This window comes from Phoenix dactylifera, chromosome 10, assembly GCF_009389715.1.
Source record: "Phoenix dactylifera cultivar Barhee BC4 chromosome 10, palm_55x_up_171113_PBpolish2nd_filt_p, whole genome shotgun sequence".
NCBI lineage: Eukaryota > Viridiplantae > Streptophyta > Magnoliopsida > Arecales > Arecaceae > Phoenix > Phoenix dactylifera.
The window spans coordinates 7,624,165-7,639,181 of record NC_052401.1 but is presented as its reverse complement, the minus strand read 5'-3'; the positions used below and the strand labels follow the sequence as shown (position 1 = coordinate 7,639,181).

At 39.3% G+C, this 15,017-nt stretch overlaps 1 protein-coding gene across 2 annotated transcripts; it reads right to left on the bottom strand.

The window, feature by feature from the left end:
- Positions 1-921: 921 nt before the first annotated feature.
- LOC103698529 (photosynthetic NDH subunit of lumenal location 5, chloroplastic) lies at positions 922-13,202 on the bottom strand. Of its 2 annotated transcripts, none has more exons than XM_039130949.1 (7): positions 13,031-13,202; positions 12,716-12,934; positions 11,511-11,661; positions 11,307-11,395; positions 4,240-4,294; positions 4,067-4,152; positions 922-1,292 (listed from the first exon to the last, which is right to left on the bottom strand). In XM_039130949.1, the coding sequence occupies exons 1-7, from the start codon at positions 13,052-13,054 to the stop codon at positions 1,131-1,133; spliced, it is 786 nt and encodes a 261-aa protein (XP_038986877.1). In that variant the 5' UTR covers positions 13,055-13,202; the 3' UTR covers positions 922-1,130. The 2 variants fall into 2 exon arrangements, with proteins under 2 accessions (XP_038986877.1, XP_038986876.1); XM_039130948.1 differs by having other exon boundaries at positions 11,511-11,667; positions 13,031-13,201.
- Positions 13,203-15,017: the final 1,815 nt, after the last annotated feature.

Here is a 15,017-nt window from a genome sequence, read left to right as displayed (position 1 = left end):
ATGAAAGCTGGAATTTATCTTCATTTAGTTATTGATGGTTGATCTAATTCATCTGCCTTGCATGCCTGCGGGGTCCGCCCTGCAGGTGCGCGGCGTCTGCTCGCGTCCCGGGCCCCGGGTTCGGGGCGTGACACATATTATGCTTAAATTTATTCTGGGAAAATTCACATTTCATGGTTGTAAATTCTTCTTTTTTCAACAGAGATGTGGAAAACTAATTTATACCATATTCATATTGTCTTAGATTTTGATTTACATGCACGCTATAATTGAGCTTGTCAAATTCTAATATATACTGAATGTGGAGGTCATCTCCGTCACTGTAGTGTTCGGGGCAAGAGGCATCAATATTTGTTTTGTCCAATCGTATGAGACCTATATCATGAATTTTCTCAATCTCATTCAGACGTTTCACTGCATGCCAAACATTAAAACATAATTTCCAAAAGGAAAGTTTATGACAAAGCAAGCACCTTAAGAATGAATTAGATCCACTGACATCATTGATCTTATTCTCAAGAGTCTACTAATACACTTACTGCTTGTCAAGCATTTGCAAATTCTATTTAGCGAAGTGACTCTTGCTTGCTTTCTTTCATGTCTTCTTAGTGTTCCGTCTTTCACCATCATACTGGGGATAGTTAGAAAGTCAAAAATGTGAACAGGAAGCATCAAATTTAAACAGAGCTACTTGACCGTAGAACTCAGACAAGATGGCTTGAAGGATGCTGATAGTCAACCATGAGATTTAATAGCTTTACTTTTCATGACAGGACAATTCCCTCCTGATCCATGCAAGGAAGTTTGGCTATTGTAGCAATTTGCTCTCAATGTCCATTGTACGGTGGAGAGCTTCTCTAGCATTTCCTTGGTACTGTAAAACCTTGCATGGACATAAATATCAAGTAATAAATACCATGCTCAATCTTAATGACTCAACGCAATCTTATCACATCAATTATTTAAAACTTGTGCAGCATTACATTTCAACCACATGCAGCAAATGGATCATCAATTCAACTGTTTCAACCTAAAATCAACAGTATTTGTTCGCCGATGAGATTAAATCTAGAAAAATTGTGGGATCCTTATGGTGCCTCGCTTGAATAAAGATAACGGGGTGGATCTCCTCAGGCCATGGCGACCACTGGAAGCTCGCCACAGTCACTAATAACCACTTTCTTTTTTGGACGGTCCCCCCGGTCAGTCTCCTGGGACTCGATCAGCCTCACCACATCCATCCCCTCGAGGACCTGCCCAAACACAACGTGCCTCTGGTCCAACCATGGAGTCTGCACCAAAACAGTACACAAAAGTCATATTGTCAGCTTCATGAGTAGCCACCTTGTGCTCGCATTAAGCACAAGCATATTATTCTACCAGAGCCAGCATAGGTCCACATAACCCGACCAACATGACTGAGGCTTAAATGAACAAAAGGGTTTCCTGCAGTCAAGATGATTTGAAATTTGAGGGCAGTTGAAATTGTACTCCACGCTCGCTAGTGCTAGTACAAGCCCCTAAAAACATGATCAAAGTACCTGTGCAATGAATGTATGCCAATATTTTTTATTCAAAGAGTTCTCCAAAATCAGTGATTCGGATTGTCAATATTCTTCCCCTTTTTTTTCGAGAATCGGAAGCACAAGTCAGTGTTCCAGCTGTCTGAATAATTTCAAGGCTAATGTTCTCAAGATATTTAATAACAGGGGAAATAAGGTTCGCATTTCTTGATGTTTGATGATCGGAGTGTCTTGAGTGTTTGATAATAATAGGCCAACCTCCAAAAACTCATAGTGGAACTTTGTAGAAAAAGAACCATGTGGAAGAAGAGGCCTGCATTTGTTGATGTTTGAAGATTGGATCAAGGTGTCTTAAGTGTTTGACAATAATGGGCCAACCGCCAAAATCTCTTTGTGAGAACCTTGTGGAAGAAGACGAAGAAGACAATGAAGAAATCAAGATACAAATATTGGCCCCCACTTTGCCAAGCCATTTAATGGGATAGCTTTCGGTCAAAATAAATTAGACCTAGGGCCGGCCCAAGCCTTAGGCGAGATAGGCAGTCGCCTAAGGCCCCGGCCCAAAAGAAGGCCCACCGCCCGCCGCGCCTTGCCTTCAAAGTTCAAAATGCGAGAAGGCTCGGAAGGGAAAAATCGAAAACTCTTGTTACTTAAGGCCCCGGATCGGCACGTCGTCGTCCTCTCCTGAGTGGCTGACAGGTTGACCATTCCCATCGCACGATCGTGGAAGAAAGTAAAGAGCCAGAGCCCTACATGCTACATACCCCTCTCGGCCTCTCCAGCTCTCCCGAGTCTCTTCCCATTCCCATTGCCATCGGCCAACTCCCTCTCCAGGGTCCAGAGTCCAGCCATTCTCATATTCTCTCTTGCTTAAAGAGAAGTGAACTGCCTCCTTTGGGGCCTCTCCGCCTCTGTCTCTTAGACACTTACTCTCTTTTTATGTCTTGAGAAAAAGCAGAGGGATTGAGCCATTGAGGGAACTCTAGGAAGACGGTAGCTCCTCTTACTCTCTTCTAACTCTCCACCGGCAGCTCCTCACGCCACCTCGCCACTCGCTAGCAATTAACTACGAGAATTCCTGTGGTTGCAAAAGAGAAATGCTATTGTGAAACCGATAACGTACGTCCAATTCGTAGGAAGAGGGGGGATTGTGACGTAAGGCAAGGAACTTCCATAGTTTCCAGAGGAGTCTTCGACTCCACAGCGGCCACCTCCCGATCCTTCCCTCCAAATTGATTTTACTCCAGTTAACACTTTTAACTTTTTGGGAGATTTTTAAGCTATGAGTTAGAAGATATGTTCCCATGTTTGGCTATCACTCTACTTTGACTTTTGCTCCTCTTCAGGTTGAGGGTTACACAAATCAAGAGGCCAACTGGCAAATGCCAATCTACGGTTTGCCTTACAAAATACTTTGCCGAGTTGTAAATGTCCAGTTAAAGGTCTTTCACTTTTGATCGATGCGTTCGCTAGTTTCCTATTCTTTCATTATTATAAGATTCAATCTTCAGTTGTGGGTGGCATGGTTTTTCTGTCCATTGTATTGGTTTTACTTATTTTTCTTCTCTGGTGTATTTTGTTTTCAAACATAATTCTGTAGGCAGAACGAGACACCAATGAAGTCTTTGCGTTTGCGACGCTACTTCCAGAACACAAGGTTGGATGCTAATCTGTGCTTTGGATTGGGTATTTTATTCTAATATTTGATTTTTGTATTTGTTTTTGTAGGATATGACCCAGCAACCCCTAGTTCAAGAGCTTGTCACAAAGGATTTGCATGGTGTAGAATGGAGCTTTCGCCATATCTTTCGTGGTAAGTACACCAACACTTTCGTACTGAAAAGCAATTTCATGGTTAACATTTATGTTAATATCAACATATGCATGACCTTAAAACTATGGCAGTAGGACTTGGGGAAGGACTAAGGAGGGGACATATGTGCCATATTTTCCTCTATCTACATCTATAAGACTGCTTGTTGATCTATAAGACTACTTCCGTGGTTAAAACTTTGGCAGGATTGGTGGTTTTGAGTTTCCAAGGGTTTAGGGCTTTGGTCTGGTACCATCTATGTATCTCCTTATTTCTCTGTCTTTCTCTATATAGAAAGCTTAAATGTTGGGATTTTGACTTGAAAAAATTTATCTTTTTCCGCTTCTTTGAAAAATTTCGTTCATATTTCTTTCACGATTCTTTCTTCTTTTTTTACATTTTTCTTTATCATTTAAGCTATGATCTTTGGCTTCTCTGGGTTCTCTGATCTCTTGAAAAACTATATCTGAGTTTTTTTGACTTTGATTCCGTCCAACCGTACATAAAGTATTGTGCACTTATTAAAAAAAATTTATTATTAAAAAAAAGGCCCCTCTTAGTGAGTTCGCCTTAGGCCCCTAAATGCATTGGGCCGCCCCTGATTAGACCCCCATATTATGATAAACAACACGATGCATCCAAAAGTTGCTGAAAACCAGAATCAAGACTAGGAAGTCTAGCATAAAACTTTGGAAAATAATTTCATATGAGTAATGATATTGTCAGTTACCTTGACAGTGCAAATGAAGAACTGGCTTCCATTGGTGTTGGGTCCTGCATTTGCCATGCTAACTACTCCAGGTCCCACATGAGACACTACAAATTTTCAAATAGCTGAAGATTAACAGCCACGTGAGTGACTGATATTAGATGAAGACAAACAGAACACGGAATTCGACTTACGCCTGAAGTTCTCGTCTTTAAATGTACGGCCATATATGCTTTTACCTCCAGTTCCCTGCAATTCAAAATTAAGTTTTTTGGATAACTGGGAGAGAACTTTTCTACACTAATGTACAAATTCTCTGAATGAATACAAGTGTTTGTCTATGTATGCCTAAACCAACTGTGGACGTCATAGGAAGAAGTCAAAGACAGGAACCCATAACTGTAACTTTGCATCTGTTGATTCTGTTTGCTCTTCTCTTAGTTAAATCAGTTCTAGGTTTGACGTCTGTTAAGATGATCAACAAAAGTATGATCTAAAAAGTTATTTTATGCACAGAGAGCAGGAAATGTCAAGAAAACACAGAGCTGTTCCTAGTACAAATGTTGGCAGCACCTTGACATTTTTATACTCAAAAGAAACATGTTATTGATTTGAAAGTTTTGCTAAGGACATATCTCTTTTTTCTCCCCAACAGCACACGTTTGAAAAGAAGAATGAGTAAAAAATTATCCAGAGGCATAGACCACATTTCTTTTGTAGCCATGCGACATTGAAACATCAATGTCAAGAGGGTACATGATGCCAGAAGGGTGTTACCCACCCTGATGTCCATCTGATTGAGCCACATGCCGGGCTGCACACTGCTCGGCAGGGTAGAGGGAGCACTGGCCAGTGCACAGTGTGGACAAGGATGCAGCACATGGTGGCCTGCGGGAGGGAAAATGGGGTGCCTGTCACGAGGTATCCCCCCACTGGCAAGGCAGCAACAGCGGATCCGTGCTCATATCATGGAGGCACAATATACTACTTTGATCTATTTTAGACATCCTACTATATCATGATCTCATCCACCAAAATTTATAATAAGAAGCTAGCTAATGAAACTACTTTTAGAAAGATCAAACTCTCTCAATTCCCAAGAAATCAGACAAAAATTCAAGTTCTTTATGGATTTCCTTCTTGATCAATGACAAATGTTGCATTGTTATCAATCATATCTTACCATAAGAGTGTCGGATTTGAGTTCTTGACACAGACATGAAGTAACAACTTAATATTTTTTTCTAGATCTTCTTAGTGCATATTGCACATTGCTTCTTTGATTATAGCAAGAATCTTATAGAAACTTGCTGTTTGATTCTCTTATCTAAGCTGAGTACTTAATTTATGTTGATAAATTATTTAAAAACATAATAAAACATGATATTTTATAGATAAACAGAAGCAGTTGCACAGCATATATTTTGTAAGTGGCAAACAATAACTGAAAAAAAAACACACATTCTTGCGAGAATTTTATAATTTTGGGACTTACTTTAACCATATTTATTTGGTGGGAACTCCTCAAACTCAGAATATTTAGCTAATAAATTCTTTCTTGCGAAACAAAACATAACTATTCATGGCAACTAATACTCCCGTTAATTCTCCTACGATAAAATAAACCCTAAAGCAAATCAACATCGTAAAGGGGGGAAACCCATCTTCTATATCAATAAGTACAGGTGATGATAGGAATGAAATTTTTTTATTAAAAAAAAAAAAGAAAAGCAGACTCTACCAAAAAGAAAAGTTAATACGAGTGCAACCTTAAGACATTTCTAAAATGCCAGAAACTGGGTTCACCAAATTCTGAATGTTATATGAAATAGACCTTAGAAAAAATTACCATTCACTTTCTTACATAACTAAGTGGAATAAATAGCACGGATAAATAGCAATGTGTTATATAAAAAGCATATTTAGTACCATATCTATAAATAAAGGGTAAAAATATTAGTTCCATGTATATTATGTGCAAACAGCAAAGTCTAAAAACATGCAACAACCTCCTAAAATATGAAGTTAAAAAGCATACTCTTCGTATGGATTCAAAATCATGGAAGATTTATATAATCAGTTACAGAATTTTAGAAATTCAGAAAATATGCAAAAGGTTCTTTACTGAAATTATATATGATTGTAACTCTGTGTCAAGTGATTCTTAAATTCATGTGACATAATGCAAATGAAAAAAGAATGTTGAAGAGCAACATTCCATCTTATATAAGAATATGAAGGGATGAGAAATATGAATATTCAGAAGGTTTACAGCTTAAGGGGGAAAAAATACAAAAGCCAAAATACAAGCAGTCATAAGGCACTCCAAGTACTCCAAAATTGAGGTTCAGTAAATCTAAGATTATGTTGGACAGATTTGAAATTCCTTACTTTAAACTTATATAAAAAACAAAATTGTGAACAATTTAAGAGGCATGAAAGTTATGGCATGTGCTTGGATGAGGTGAAGAGGGTGAACATGGAGTCTCACCATGTTGCTCAGTACGGACACTCGGTACCATACTGGATGTACTATACCATACTAATATGCAGTCTTATACCGTACCAACACTCCATACATCTCACCATCTTGTACCTTACCATATACTGACACTGTAATAGGATAGTACCGGTACCGGTACAAGATCCGGTACCGAGACGACGAATCTTAATTACAATAGCTGCCCGTAAAATGAAAATATTTAATAGGCAATTCTGGAAATACCTTGAAGCAGGTACCTCCGAAAATTTTGAAAAGTAAATATCATGAGAATTTTAATAGAACAACATCTCACCATGACACTCTTCATCCCTCTTCTCTTTTTCCTCCCTCCCACTTTCCCACATGGCCCACCTAGGATTTTTCTTATTTGCCTGCACCATAATGCCCTTCAGCTTTCACTCTACTATAAAAGACGTGAAGAGGCTGGATTTTGGGATATAGATTATGCTTGCAAGCAAACAAGGAATAGTAAATCATACAAATGGGCTGCATCTGAAAGTATGCATGTATATGTATATATGTATGTGCATATACATCTGCACATATATGTGCATATATGTATACATAAATGCATGCACATGCATAGGTAGGCTATATTGTTATTACGAAAAATATGCACGGGTACTTCCGCATACAATTACAAGAGTTTCCCTTGAAGCCAGGGCTGCAAAATTATCCGAGTTGCTCATGAGCAGCTCAGGATCGGCTTGGTCCAGGCTCAGTGCAGGCTCAACGCAATTAGAAAATGAACCAAGCTACCATAGTTTTTGGAGCCCAGATCATACATGAGCCAAGCTTGAACATCAGCCAGTCAAGAGAAGGCAGCTTCAGAATGATAAAAGCTAAACTAAGAACTTATATGCGCCAAACTTGAGCAGTTGAAGTCAAGCTCGAGCAGCTCATGTACATACAGGAGCTCGAGCAGCCTGCTACTTAGCTTGTTTGTACCCTTACTTGAAGCGGATATTTAACGGCCAATTCTGGTAACGTCTAGAAACAGCTAGCTCAACAAGATTTTGACAATAAACATCAACATTTTTTATGAAATTTTGCAAGTATATTTTAGCACCGATAAGACTCTCCATCCCTCTTTTCTTCCTCTCCTTTCTCTCTTCTTGTCGCTGCTGATATACAAAACCTTCCCCTCTCGCATTTTCCTCTAATGGCTCAGCTGCAGATTTCCAATTTGACATGCACCACATGCCCCTTATCTTTCCCTGCACCATCGTCACCAAAATTCCTATGTTACCCTTGTTTCTTTAAAACTTTGCCAAAACCCAATCCATCTCTTCCACCAGCCTCAAGCCGCTCTCTCTCTCTCTCTCTCTCTCTGGTAATTCGTTGCCTCTAAGTTGCTTTCAGTAATGTTGGAGTAGTGGCTGAATTTCTAAAATTAGATATATTTTATAATCACCTATAGTAATTCAAGTATCAACTTACAATTGTGTTTCATAATCTTTTAACAACTCCTACAAATATTAAAATGGCTATTGTGACAAAAAAATGTAAATATTTACAGAAATATTATCTTATGAGCAATGGAGCACAAAGAAGAATCTCGGGCTTAGTAATTTTCACAATCATGTAACCTCTAGATGATCTTGTTGGTCCACAGTCTTATAGCTTTTCCATGAGTCCTCTCATTAGTTGTTGGTTACACAGCTCCCCACTATATTTCTCATACAAGCCACCATGTCTTGTTTTATTGGGCCAAGCAATGAGAATTGTGAGGCTTCTGTTGCGGGTTGGCTTAACAAGTGATTGAAAAGAGAGCAACCTCAAGAATGACCATGAAAGAAGCTTGGCCATGAAGGAAAATGGAAAGAGAGTAGGTGGGGAGCTATGAGGATGAACGGGAATGAAGGAACTAGAGGAAAAGTGTCAAGACGTAGAAGCTTGGAATGGAGAAGCCTAGCCAAGCCGTCAAAAGGAAGTGGCAGGATGGAACTTGTAAGTTGTGTTAGGAGAGGGTGGAAGAAATATAAGAAGTGTATCACAATGACTTAGTTGTTGAATTGAACAAAATACATGACAGTCCGTCGATTATTTTGTATCTCTAATTAAGTATTAGCTATACCAAATTACCAAAATTATGCCATTAAATGTTAACTTTTAGAGAGCAATTTTTAACTATGCATATAAAACATTAATAACATGCCCGTTTATGAATGTATAATTACATAGGGAATAACCAGCCTAACCATCCATTTAGTTCAAATGATGCCCCCGATTAAAATCCCATTCTATTACCTTGATGCCATTAAACTACCAATTCCTTTCCCCCTCCCTCAAATACTCCCCACCTGTCCTCTCTCAACTCTTTTCCTTACCTCTTCCTTCTTTTCTCTGCACTCCCCCCCCAGCCTCTCACATCCTTCTCTTCCACACTAACACCTAGCAACCCTAGCACCACTCACAATCTTCAAACCTTCGATGGCCCACACAATTCATGCATCCTACAAACCAACATCTCCCACAGCCCTAGCAACACCAGTTGCAAAACAAGCTTAGCAACCCCAACAACATTAGCATATCCACACAATCCCACCACCCCTTTGTCCTCTCTCAATTGCAACCCACCCCACCCCACCCTCATTCCTCCCCACAGGAACATACAAGATGGTCAAGCCTAAATTCAAATTTAAGCTTAAGCCTACGCTCCAGTAATATTTTTGCACTTGGATTAGAGCTAGGCTTATCCTAATATGGGTTTGTCGATCATAAACCTGGCATAGCCCAACCAAACCTAGCCAATTCCAAACCTTGGTTCCAACTGCTGCTAAAGTGTTTCGCTACATAGTGTGGTATGTAAACCATCCCTACAAATGATTCACACAAGCATCATAAGTACTAATTTAACCTATAATATAAAGAAGTGAAGAAAGAGAGATGAATAGTATATCCCACTTTAATAGATAAGAGATACAAGGAAAGAGTAATGATAGAATAAGAGAATCAAGAACAAAAAGATAGAGTGGAATAACTTCCCAAACAATATTCTACTAAATAACCTCTCATCCGATCACAAAAGTCAAGATTTTCCAAAGCCTTAACAGTAAGATCTATAAATCACTCCAACACATAATAACTTTCTCAACCCACTCTTTATGGCCAAATGAAAAGTCTATGTATTTTAACTAATCTTACTCGAAACATGAATTTCCAGCATGGTACCAGTGCTTTCTAATTTCTTAAAAGCATTAGCTATCAGTACTCAGAAGATTCTAAGCAAGCAAATGCAATTTGAATCACTAAATTAGAAAATTAATGCATTTTATTTAACAATATTAAAAATAAATCAAGTTAAATAAAAACAACTAAAGAAATATTGTCCTTAACCCCTGTCCAGAAAAGAGAAGCAACCATCCCAAAGCTAGACACTTTCCCCCTTTTTCCTTTATTCTTCCACCATTTCCCCCTCTTTATCCTCATAAATCATCACCTTCAGTAACCACAATGCAGCCACAAGCAGCAAGCTTACAATTAATTATTCAGGGGTAAATATCACCACCAACTCTCCCTTTTAGTCAGACACCTCTCAGCCTCCCACAATCTTGTCATTTTCCAACTTTTGCTAGGGATAAGATGTTGCTCACCCATTGCTGGTCTCTATTATCTCCACAAATCCTCATGCAAGCACGCATATCCATTTGAAAAATAAGAGTTAGATAGCCAAACTTGAACTCCTTTTTAAAATTCCATAACCTGCCCAAATGCCTTAAAGTCAAGATTACATAAATCACGCCTCTCCAATATAAGTCAAATCTAAACTAGCCCAAACCTTAAATTCCAATATCTATCTATTCTAAAAGTCCAAAACTTTATTTCAGCTAGCCAGAAACTCCATTTAATAAAAAAAAAGCGGACATCGAGGAGGAAAGGAATTTTCCATAAGACTTAGTGATGATCTTATTTTTGCTTGATATAATTTAGAGCAGTGACACTTTTGTTATTTGATGAGGGAACATATAGAGCCACATCACACATACTTGTGCTACATTTTTATGAAAAAATTATGGATTGTTACTTAGAAGAAGAATAAATCCATTTGTTCCAATGAACGCATATTTTTCCAATCATCTCCTATCTAACATGCATCATTCATGTTGTTTATGTACATAAACAAAGCCCCCACAAAATTTCATGACTAATTCATTTTTTTATTTTAATAAATAATTAAATTGCAAATGCACCAGCATTTAACACACCTTAGATTAGGAATTCTACATTCATGAGTATCAATCATGTTCTTCCCATCATGCAGTATGACTCTCAAATTATTTCTTTAAGTCCAAAGTTGTTATATCCAGTTATTCAGTTTTACATTTTCATGAACTATTAGTTATAAGAAGATGATTATGGAAATGAAACATTTATGATGAATTATTTTGCTTCTTATGATTTATACTGAATACATGAGTTGCATTGTCATGGTGTTATGCATTAGCTTTTCATGAATGATTAAACAACAAAGTAAATCCTCTTTGATGCCTAGTTCACGACATAGATTTCAAGTTTATTATTTACAGTTGAAAACAGTACGTAGAAGATGGACAAGACATATTAGGTTTATATTCTGATATATAAGGCAGCCCAAGATAATGGCAACATCTGCTATGCCTCTAAAGAAACAGCAATTGCAATAAATGCCAACTTTACAATGCACTGCAGTGACAAAAATAAAAATTGCTAACATGTTTAAACTTTCTATAGAAGCATGTGGACTAAAATCAGAAAACAAGGAAAAACAGGACATACATTTCCCTTGTCAAAGTCTCCCCCTTGGATCATGAAATCCTTGATGACACGATGAAACATGGATCCCTTGTAGCCAAAGCCTTTCTCCCCTGAACAAAACATCATGAATTAAGAAATGCATCTATATTTTCTTCATAATATACCAAGAGACCAGAAAATGATAAACATAATAAAAGTGTCAAAAAATAAAAGCTAGCTCTCAACCTGTACAAAGAGCACGAAAGTTTTCAGCAGTTTGGGGCACATCATCCCCATACAACCCTATCACAATCCTTCCAACAAGCTTTCCCACAGGGTTCCCAATGCTTATGTCAAAGAACACTTTGTTGGTAACCTTAGACTGCAATTCAGCTTCCTGAGACTATGCCAAACAACAGAACCATTATCAGACCTCAAGAACCTCTACTCAAGCATTGTTATATTTAAAAATCTCAACAAAAGTCCAAAGCTCATATTAGTGACAATATCACCAATAAACTCTGTTCTCTCGTAGCCCAATAAATTTCTCAACATATGCTGCAACATAATATCAAGGTTCCGTTACAAATATCAGATATCAATAGAAATTGCATCTAAGAAAACTCATGAGATTCTCATCTTGGGGGACTGAAATATTTTTATGGAACCAGAGAAAGAACAGCTTGTTTTTTTTATTAAGTTTCCAAGCATAAGGGATCCCACAGGAATAAAAAGTTAAACATAACATTAAATGAGAATCCAAGTTCCATCATTCAAAGAGAAAGATGAACAGATTAAACAAACTAGATTCACTCAGAACTCCACTAATAACCTAACAAAGCTTTCAAAGAATAATGCAGTAATAAATTCATATTCTATTACAGATACAGTATTCCAGTACAGCATCAAACTCTTGTGACACCAAAATAGAATAAGAAAAGGAACGAAGTTTTTTTTTTTTTTTGGCTTTGCTTTATCTTAATTCCCAAAATCAAAGTAATCACATACAACATCATATTAGAATGCAGCTTCCAACATCAAAGAAAGTTGAATTAACTATACAAACTACAAGATGTACTCAAAATTCCATTAAAACCCAATAAAATATTCAAGAATACGCCAATCAAGCTTTTCAAGAATACCGCTACAACATGCTAAACCCCCATTTTCAAACATGGTAGATTTCAATGCAGATTACATCTATTTCTCATGATATTTCTTGACTATTAAATGGTTCAAAGGGGGCAATAATTGGTTCTCTTTGTTTCAGCTTCTCCAAGAATCAAAGCGATCAAACATAACGGAAATCAAGAATCCAATCCCTATCACCATACAGAGAAATTTGGACATTCCGCATTAAGCAATACATTAATAGAAATCCTACTGGAAACCCTGAGCGAAAATAGGCAATAAAAAGAACAGCCGTAAAACCCTAGATCCCGTCTAGTAACCTTCAACTCAGCACGAGCCGAGGTGGTGTAGCGGGCACTCCTCCGGAAGGATGACACGGAGAGGGAGGAAAGCCCATGGCCGCCGGAGAGAGCGGCGGCGGAGGAGATCTCCGGCGCCGGCAAGGAGCTCCCTCGGAGACCCAAGAAACCCGGCGAGGGGGTCCGTTGATGGGAGCGGCGGAGGCTCCTCGGCCCGGCCACCGCCGGCCGCACGCTCGCCTGCGAGAAAAAGAGAGAGAGAAACGACGTCAGAGAGAGAGAGAGAGAGAGGATGGGAGGGAAGGGGGGAGAGAGAGAGAGAGGGTTTAGGAGTACGAGGCTGGTGAGAGAAGACGCCATTAATGGAAGAGGAGGAGGTGTTGAGCGGGAGAAGCGACGATGAACGAGAAGAAGGTTGGTGGATTTTTGTTCGGCCGCCGCTGCTGATAAGAATAGGGAGAAGGGGACAAGTGGTGCCGCTTGTTTTTGTTTGTAAGAGAGGAGAAGGAAAAAAAATGGAAATGGGTGCTTGGAAATCGGAATTAGCCAAAAATGCTATTTTGTTTTTTTTATTTAAAAAATCTTAAAATAAAAAATAAAAAATAAAAGGCGTGATTTATTTGAGGGTAAAGATGATTTCACCACCCTCTATGATTAGATTTTAACAATATAGTATACTGGAGTGTGCCAACTAATACAGCTGCTATAATTTTGGGGATTAGCTTAGCTGTCCAAACAAATGCACTCAATTGTAGTTAAAATCATGATCGGCAGAATCATTCCGAATTATATAGTTCCGGCTGTTTCGAGCCATCCCGACAACTCATTGAGACGGTTCCGGTAATGGAAACGAAAATGTTGTTAGAGGCGGAGAAGAAGAAGAAGAAAATAGAGAAAAAGAGAGAGCGAGCGCGAGAGAGAGGGAGAGGTTGGACCCTGTTTCAAACGAAATAGGAGAACGGTCGCGGCCTCTGCCTACTGCCCCGAAGATGGCCTCCAACGGCCCTCTGCCGGCCTCCATCCCTCTCTCTACCTTCTCTCTCTTTTCCTCTTCAGTCTCTTCTACTGTGTCGGTACAAACCTCGCATGGCTCGGCATGGGCCCATACCGATTCGTCTTGTTGGGCAAACGATATAGTGCCTGGTACTAGTTCCACCAAAGCTAGTTGCAATGCTTGTTGTGGTCATATATTGGTTTCATGTACATATTTTTTTGCAAGTAGACAATCCTTTAGTATTGTCACTTGTTCATCCTATGGCACAATGGACACATCTTCCATGAGATGCATAGTGTCACTTGTGTAATTTTTTTTTCCTTTTACTTAATTTTAGCAAGGGAGATTGTTGGGCATACTATGCCGTTGTGCGGGCCATACCTTGCGGGGTCCCTGAGCAGCACAGGGGGATCACTGAGTCAGCATGTCTTGCCGCCTGCCAGCGGCGATGGCCTGGTTAGTATGTGGGTTATACTCCAGGTGGGGGTCCCTGAACCCATGGCTTGGTGTCGCCCAGTAGCCGACTCGAGGCGCTGGCTAGTGCGGTATAAGGAAATAAAGTAGCGCTTTCACTCTTAGCGGTCGCTCTTGATTCTAACAACCGGTATCGGAGCCAGAGGTCTCGAGTTCGAAACCCAGGCATCGTGCTAGGGGGAAATGTTGGACATACTCTGCCGCTGTGCGAGCCATACCTTGCGGGGTCCCTCAGCAGCACAGGGGGGTCACTAAGTCAGCATGTCCTGCCACCCATCAGTGACGATGACCTGGTTAGTAGGTGGGTTATACTCCAGATGGGGGTCCCTGAACCCATGGCTTGGTGTCGCCCAGTAGCCGACTCGAGGCGCTGGCTGGTGCGGTTTAAAGAAATAAAGTAACATATAATGATGAGCGCTTGATCCTAACAACAGAGATGGAGTGAGCCTCTTGCATTCAAACATAACCACAGTGAGCAACATTTGCCTCCATCAAGTCCAAGAGCTCCAAGGGAATTGATGAAGCAAGAGGTGATGAGTTATGGAAGGAGGAAAGAAGTTAGCAAACCATTTAATAAGTCTAGTGATTTATCTATAACAAATATGAAACATCAAGGAGCAATCCCAGTCTTTCACCATTCGCATATCCTTAAGGCAAGGATCGTGAGGATTAGAATGATCCAAAATAATCGACTGTATGTTAGAGGGTGACTAATTTTTCCCCCTTAAAAGTTTGCATGATAACTCTTTGTGCAGCTGCACTTCTATCAGAATAATCAAAAGTGAATCGATATTATTTTCTATACTTTTTCCGTCCTATCTCAATGCATGATTAGTCCTGAATCTTGAGTTCTAT

Bases quoted from the DNA above. Each gene is read 5' to 3' on its own strand.
- LOC103698529 (XM_039130948.1), bottom strand. From the start codon at position 13,054: ATGGCGTCTTCTCTCACCAGCCTC. The intron at 4,153-4,239 runs GTAAGTCGAATT...GAAAATTTGTAG, and splicing joins TAAAGACGAGAACTTCAGGC to TGTCTCATGTGGGACCTGGA. The intron at 1,293-4,066 runs GTAACTGACAAT...GTTTTGGTGCAG, and splicing joins TCTTCATTTGCACTGTCAAG to ACTCCATGGTTGGACCAGAG.